This window comes from Pocillopora damicornis, chromosome 6 (genome assembly GCF_964200805.1).
Source record: "Pocillopora damicornis chromosome 6, jaPocDami1.2, whole genome shotgun sequence".
In the NCBI taxonomy this organism is placed as follows: domain Eukaryota; kingdom Metazoa; phylum Cnidaria; class Anthozoa; order Scleractinia; family Pocilloporidae; genus Pocillopora; species Pocillopora damicornis.
In genome coordinates, this window is record NC_142675.1 from 25,241,996 (window position 1) to 25,249,877 (window position 7,882).

Here is a 7,882-nt window from a genome sequence, read left to right on the forward strand (position 1 = left end):
AACAAAGGAGAGAGCAAACGTAATTCACTATCTCGCATGTGAACTTTAATGTAGTTACTTTCCATATGTATATATTATTTTCAAATACTAATAAATAAGTAAATTATTGACGCATCCAGGCACCCTAAACACGTTGAAATTATACATCGAATGCTGTTTTCTTAAATCGTAGATCATTCTATTCTTAAATAAAACATTCCACGTTATGATACATATCATACAAAGCTTAGTTCTGAATGTTTCCTCAAGAAAATATTGATAAAGTTTAATGATAAGATCGCGTCTGGTAAAGGAATGACCACAGACTGTGTTGAAAGTAACGAGGCCACCGGCCCCTCGACGGAATTTTTCGATTATCACTATTCAAAGGTTAGCCTAAGTAAGGAAAAGTGGAAAAAAATAATTCTGAAGAAGAAATCCAGAAACCGTATTTAATTTTTTTTAACGAAATGCAACTGTAATTTTCAACAAAAAAAGCTTACAGTGGGTGCGAAGAAGAAACAGAGTAGCGTGCAGACAGGCTTTTATCAGCGCTGAAGCACGATCGTCTCTGTGACCTCAAGAAAGTTTGTGGCCTTGGACAAAGCGAAACTGCGAGGGGTCTGGCACCAACAGTGGGGCTTCATCCCTCGCAGATCTCTCGCCGAATCGCTTTGCCCCAAGCTTTTGACTTTCTCACGCGCGAAGGAAAAGTTTGTGCCGCAACGTTAGTGATGACAGCTGCCTGCTGAATAAACACTGGGTCTCCTGAATGTAACCCCCTTACATTATACGCGCTGGTCGATGTCTCCAACCTCCATCAACTACAATCAACAGGGAAGCAATGGATCTTTCTTTTCGTTCACAAGATTCGTGTCAATACTTAAAAGCACCATACTTGCCGGCTTTCTTAATAAATTCTTTGACAGTTCCCTCATCAAGATGATTAAAGGCTTTAGTCTGGGTGACAGCTGTCAAGTGATTGATACAAAACTTGAAGCAAAATTCCTCAAGATCCTAAAAACAAAAACAAAAATATTACATTTGGTTAATTTGTGATTATGGTTTGTTGGTTATCACGGTAAAAGAAGCATTCTTCGCCACAATGTTATTCTGAATCATCATGGAAAGACCAAAGAAAATTTCTCCTAGAATATCGATACGTTTTTAAGCAGAAGGGTGATGAGATGAGAGAATTACATCAATGAGAGGATGTATTTTGATCTAATACAAAAATCCTAGAGCCAAAATTATAAAAACGCATTGGGAGTAGTGCGGAGAATTGACACCAGATCTCGAGAGCGAAAGGGCAAAGATCACTTTAACATTTCTCTAATCGAAAGAACAAGTCAAATTATTTGCGGCGCAGTTCTTTGAGTTATTGGACGTCAATTCTATCTACTGCTTAGCCGTTATATGGTCTCCTCACGCAGCGCAAGAACGTATGACCAGACCAGACCACGGCTACGCAGGAGAAATAATCAACTGCTTATCAGAAAATCTCGTAACAGAGGCTATGCTCGACCCAATTCCTTATGGGCGGAAAAGGAGGAGGATGTCCTCGTTTCACGTCTGAAAGGAATTATCGGAGCGTGACCACTAAATACTAGACTGATTATCCAATCAAATTCTTACCGAGGCCTCGTATTTGATGGCTGCTGCAAGTAACATGGCAGCATTTTCAACGGTAATTCCTTGTTTGATAATCCGTTCGCACTGATGTTTTAACTGTGTCTCGCAATATGAATTCGCCAAGTCCAAGAGACCTGAAAAAATAAGTTAACAAAGAAGCATGGGAGGGTAAACGCTGGTCCAAGAACACACATTCGAGCCATCTTTAATTAGGGGCCAACAGCAATCCGGGATTGTATTGGTTTTGCCTTACTTCACTCTATGATTGGTCAAAAAACTCACGCCAATCTCTCAACCAATCAGATTCAAAACTAAAACCAATCACGACTTAGTCACCCGCGTTTTCCCGCGCTTTGGCCAGTTGGATTGAATTTATTTTGAGTCCTCGTTGGTTCCTGAAGGTATTTTCCTTTTCTTCTGATTGGCCGTTGGACAAATTTGGTTTTGGATTTACGACACTAAATCGAAATGCACTCTAATAGGTTTGCAAGAACATTTCTATCGGGTTTCAAAAGTATTACGGTGGAGCATTGGTTTTCAAGGCTCCACTTCATTATGTAGAAAGTCTGGAAAACTCGCAGCACCCTGCCAGCCAATCAGATGCAAAATTAAAACAATCACCGCTCAATCCTACGCTTCTGATTTTTCTTTGGCTCCTTTGTGATGTTTCCTCTTCGTTCCAGTTGTCCATTGTGATTTATTCGGATTTGGTTCTTCAACAAAACCGAAAAACGCTCATAGCTGCTTGAACCTTAGTTTGACACTCTTTAGATATCGAAAATCTGACATCTGACTCACCGATGGCATCTTCAGGCAGCAGATGAACCTGATCAGTGTAGAGATACTCCAAGAAAGCGTAATACACAGGATAGCTGAATTGTGTGATTTCTATCACGCTACAAACACAACAAAAACACTTCTGAGCCACATAAATCGCTTTTCTATGGCCAATCAGCAAATTTGCTTCATTTAAAAACATTTCAACCGCATTTAGGAAAAATAAAAACTGCTTTTAACCTTTTTTCATCTTCATCCCAGTGCGCCTGGAACATGCTCCGAAAGTGTTCACACCTGTTAGGAAAAAGGTTTGTTTTGATTCAACAAAGGAACTCAGTTTTAGCTTTGATTTTCTTAATATGTACCTCTGTTTTGACTTCATTATTTATGAAATTCTAAAAATAAGTGATAAATAAATGTGTACGACTTTTCAATCTACGTTTTTGGTCAGTTTTGCTCACCAAATGATGTTATTTTGAGAAGTCATGACAAGACCAACACCCTTGATAATCATTTCATGTAGGGGTAACTTCTCTCGCGCGCGGGCGCGCGCGCACTCGTTTGACTTCTTGCCTGTGTATGCCGGTCTGCATCACTCGATGCTCCTCGAAGCTCGCACATAGTTAACCAATGCAAAGAAATGAAGATAACGTTACCTTATTTTGAGCAAGGACTTGTGCACATAAACCGGTTTGCCGTCAATCATAAACGTTAGATCGCTTGTTTCCTGTTACAAATAGACGACACAGTAAAACTGACATGTCTGATGATTAATTAAACGACTATTTTATTTATTTATTTATTTATTTATGTGTTTATTTATTTATTTATTTATCATATTACGAGCATTCCCTCTCTACAAGGCTTATATGCTCGGATTCAGTCAGGTTCGTAGGTTCAATTTAAAGAGTTTTAAACGTAAAAGTTCCAAAACAATGAACAAAATAAAAGTAATACAAGCTACTGTTTGATACATTGGTGGAGTACGCACCCATGATATGAAGACGATACCTGATCATTAAATGCATCTCTAACACTCTGTTCAACTCTCTTTTCCTGAACCTGGTCTGAAGATAATGGGGCAAAGACAATAAAGTTGCCAGATTATTCACTAAACATCCCAAGGTTATTGAATTATGGCATTGTGACTTGCCATTGTTCAAACAAACTCTGACTTACAGTTACTGTTGTTAGTAATAATTTGTACAACTGACTTGTTACTAACCAACAATAAGAGGTCTTGCCATCGACTGTGGGGAAGCAAAACATGCAAAGGTGGTGTCAACTCTGGTAAACTTTGTTTCCATAGGACTTGTGACAGCCTGCCCTCGACACTGACCCCACATAAAGACCTATAAGGCAGTGGAAATTAGTTTTTAAAAGATTATTCAGATATTAACAATTTGAAAATTATAGCTAAATGGAAAACTTTTTTGATAGCAGCTTCCTATTTTCAAAGGACCCTATGTTCTTGTGCAGTCACATAAAAGGTTCTACCTCTCTGAGGATCCATTAGAAAATGAACAATCCCTAATACCAGGTTCTTGCCAAGCAATTCCAAAATCCTATCAGGAAGGGCTTCAAGCTGCAGCTATTCTGGTGGTCTAAACAATTTCTGACACTACCATATCATGCAGGATGCTGTCATCTGAAATTCATCTCAATCATTCATTCTCAGACTCATCTGTCTGCTTCAGAGCACTACCTTCCAATTTTGAATACTCTCCTGTCCAATTTTGGATACCACTGTCTATTTTCAGAAATTTCCATGCTATTTCGGACAACAACATTTGATTTCAGGCAATATTTTAAATATTTCAGACATTTCTGTCTGAGTTTAGATGTTATAATCTGTGTTTGGACACCTTTGTCTCATTTTGTACCCTTCTTTCAGTTTTTGGGCTCTTTTGTCTGCTTTTTGACCCTAAAGTTTGTTTGGTTTTTTTTTTCAGCCACTTTTGCCTAATTTCAGTGTTCAAAGGACTTAAGAAATATCTGTCAGAAAATAATGGTTTCCTGGGAGTAAAATAACATTTCTGGCTGCTACCATTCAATCAATTTAGGAAAACAATTGGTGACAATGGAAAAAGTTGAGCTTGGAGCCCTGCTGGGATGTACTGATTCATGAGTAGAAAAACCTTGTAAACTATTAACTAAAGGTGATTGTACAAAGGGTGTACTAACATAAACAGTGCATACCTTTCCTGTGGCTGTCATAGCAGCTGATAAGTGACTGTAATGACAAGCGGCAACTTCAACAAACCTAGCAAGTGTCAATGATTAAAAAGAAAAGCATTCAAATCCTCAATCTGAGGTCCAGCACAATAACCACTGGGTCAACACATTTCTTAAATGACCTGTCGTAGAAAAAAATACTTCAAACAACATGATTACATACCTTCCTTTATCCAACCCTATCTTGGTTGGTGTGACTAAGTGTGCCTTGTTCCCTGTTCCAAGCTGTCCATAGGAGTTAGCCCCCCAGGCATACAGACATCCAGCATCTGATAGAGCCAGTGAGTGGGCATAACCACAAACAATCTAAAACATCATTTCATTAAATAGTTAGTAGGTGTAATTCTTGAAAGGATTAAGTTTTTTATCTAATTCATCATAATTTATTGTTCAGTTTATGTTCATTCATACTTGTGTTGTGATCGTTCCAACAAGTCCAATAACTTTGCATGGTGTCAGCTGATTAGCATTGTTACCAACTCCTAACTGACCATTGCCATTGTAACCCCAAGCAAACAGCTGCAACAAAAAAGAACAAACTTGCAATATAATAAAGGGCTAATGCCCAAAACTTCAGCTTTAAAAACTCTTCAGGGTAATCAACTTACGTCATCAACTCAGTTGATAAAACCACATTATTTTTACAAAATTTGATGTGTACTCTGTCTATTTTCTAAACAATTTTAGTGAAAGCAAGAATATATGTACTTTTACCTCTCCAGCATCTGACAAAGCCATAGAAGATGTCTGACCACAAGCAATTACAATTATCTTTTTTGTCCCTATATAAAAATGAAAATGTGAAACATTTTAAGAATTTGTTTACCTAGCTTTGATTACAGACCATAGAAACTACAATACATAATTTTAATCCTTGCTGACAATGACTGACAATCACAAGTCACCATATTGGCACCTTACACCGCAAATTTGGCTACTGAATTTATTTTAGCAGCTATAGCAACCAAAACATTTACAGCCTGGAACACTGTAGAGATCATTTACTAACCTATCATTGCTGAATTTATTTTTCTGGGTACAGTCTGATTGTTTGTGTTTCCAGTACCTATCTGTCCACAGTTATTGTATCCCCAGGCAAACACCTGTCATACAATTTAAGACAGAAATACTTATCAGTGCAATCCAAAAACATGAGCTACTGACTGGCAAGTAAAAAAGACAATTTTCCATTTTGACTCTACCTCTCCTTCTACAGTAAGTGCAAGAGAGTGATGACTACCACAGGCCACTTGAAAAACTTTTTTCGTATGTATTCCAGAAGTGACAGGTGATGGGATTAAACCTTGGTTTGTGTTTCCATTTCCAAGTTGACTGTAGCCATTATGACCCCAGGTAAATACTTCACCTGCTTCTAAAAAAAGACAAAAACACATAGAAAACGCATTTCAGCAAATGTTTAAAACCTACCAGTAACATTTAATCTTGTAATCTGATAGACCGTGTGGGACTAGTCATGAGAAGGACTATTTTTCCATGGTAGTCACATACATTTTGACACCCTTAGCAGAAGTCATCATCAGAGGTCATCATTAGAATCTGACAGTCACTTCCCTTCACAATGTCAAAACATCTGTCACTACTGCTGACAACAGTTCTTTTCATGGACTACTCTCTCCTGAAAGATTATAATACAGGATAAAATCCTATTTAGAAGATAAAAGAGTCTCCAAATCTCCAGACCATCATCAGGGTCATCATGAGGGTCATTCAGTGCTTTCAATAAGATTTGAGGAAGGTGGCTACCTTGGTAAAGCACCTGCCAGAGAATATTCCCCTTATTATCCCATTACTTCCATTCAGAACAAACTAAGCTAAACAGAGTTTTCAGTGTAAAAATTCCATAGATGATTATTAAATTTTCGTCTCCTATATAACAATTGTTTCATTAATTGTTTTATTTCTGATCAAAATCTTCCACTTGCAGACACACAAGCCTGCTCCCTGAGTTTCACACAAAAAGTCCTCTGAAATTTGAGTTGGTATGTTGCTGGAAACTCAAAATCTTTTTTCACTGGAAATGTATGAAATGTATGCTGGAATTCAGGATAAGACAATAACAATCATTTTTATCAAAACTCATTTAAAAAGTTAAAAGTCGACTAAAAGAACTCTAGAAGATCTCATGGTGTTTTAGGTCTCACTTCGTGAGTCTGCTTGAAAGTTTCCAAAGTATACCCAGCGATTCACAGCAGAATACCTGCCAGAGCTCCAGTGGGTGCCAGGTCTTATTGAAAGCACTGTCATTTAACTTTGTATGAAAGTGAGGCATAGCAATTGTAATGATCAAAGCTTCTCCCAGTTTAAAGGGTGGGGTAGGTTTAGTTGGTAACAAATTCATGGCTTTGGAATGTTTATGGTGACAAACTCTGACCAAGCATTTTCCAACTTAATCAGTTCACCATCAGGTGTTTTGAGGATATGACCATTGCAAATAATTCTTAACATGACAAAACACAAGTCAATAAACGTAGCATTTTTCCAAGAGAGATTCACCTTGATTTGAATTATTACAGTAATGTTGCTTATTTTAATATTCAGCATGGGATATTTATGGTTTAAACATTAGTCTTTTTGGGATTTCCCTGAGAATTCTCAAATTTCATTTACGATCTAGAAAGTATTATAAATAGCAAAGAAAGAAAAATTCCTTTTTTAAGCATAATCTACCCAAACGAGTTTGGAAATTTAAGAAATTGATTTTAGATCAGAGGCACATAATATCTTTGTTACTTCTAGACAGTATAAAAAAAGTAACCTGTCACTGCAAGGACATGAGGACCACTGCCATATGCCAGGGACACCACATTCTTTTTACACAATGCTTCTACTTTCCTGGGATGAAGACAACTCTGAGCATCTCCAACTCCAAGACAACTGCTTCCATTTGATCCTAGCGCGAACACATCATCGTCTTTCGTGACAACAATCGCTTCATTTCCTGAGTTTCCAAAAACACACGCTATTCTTACAGCTACCAAAAACTCTTCATTCAGGAGACTGAAAATAGGCCACCTCTCTAGTTCTTGCATTTTGATCTCTATTATTTGATCGAAATTTCTATATTTGTATCATTAAAAAGGAAACATGCTGAATTAAAACCGGCAGAAATCCTCCTGGTGAAACAGTGAGATTAAAATTTCTGTGTAAGATTCATCGTAAACCTCCCCACACAGCAAAGCTAAGAATCCGAGCCTTGTTTTCCTTAGCTGCCAAGCCTGTCTTCGCGCAAGCGCAAGAG

The 7,882-nt window shown here is 37.7% G+C and overlaps 1 protein-coding gene across 1 annotated transcript; it reads right to left on the reverse strand.

Annotated features, from left to right (window-relative positions):
- Positions 1-23: 23 nt before the first annotated feature.
- Positions 24-7,842, reverse strand: LOC113676166 (RCC1 and BTB domain-containing protein 1). The gene is made up of 14 exons (XM_027192786.2): positions 7,400-7,842; positions 5,826-5,995; positions 5,633-5,726; positions 5,338-5,405; positions 5,035-5,142; positions 4,787-4,929; positions 4,588-4,651; positions 3,614-3,740; positions 3,400-3,455; positions 3,045-3,115; positions 2,629-2,682; positions 2,410-2,507; positions 1,615-1,745; positions 24-996 (listed from the first exon to the last, which is right to left on the reverse strand). Exons 1-14 carry the CDS (start codon positions 7,671-7,673, stop codon positions 856-858), a joined length of 1,599 nt encoding a protein of 532 aa, XP_027048587.2. The 5' UTR covers positions 7,674-7,842; the 3' UTR covers positions 24-855.
- Between the last annotated feature and the right edge of the window lie 40 nt (positions 7,843-7,882).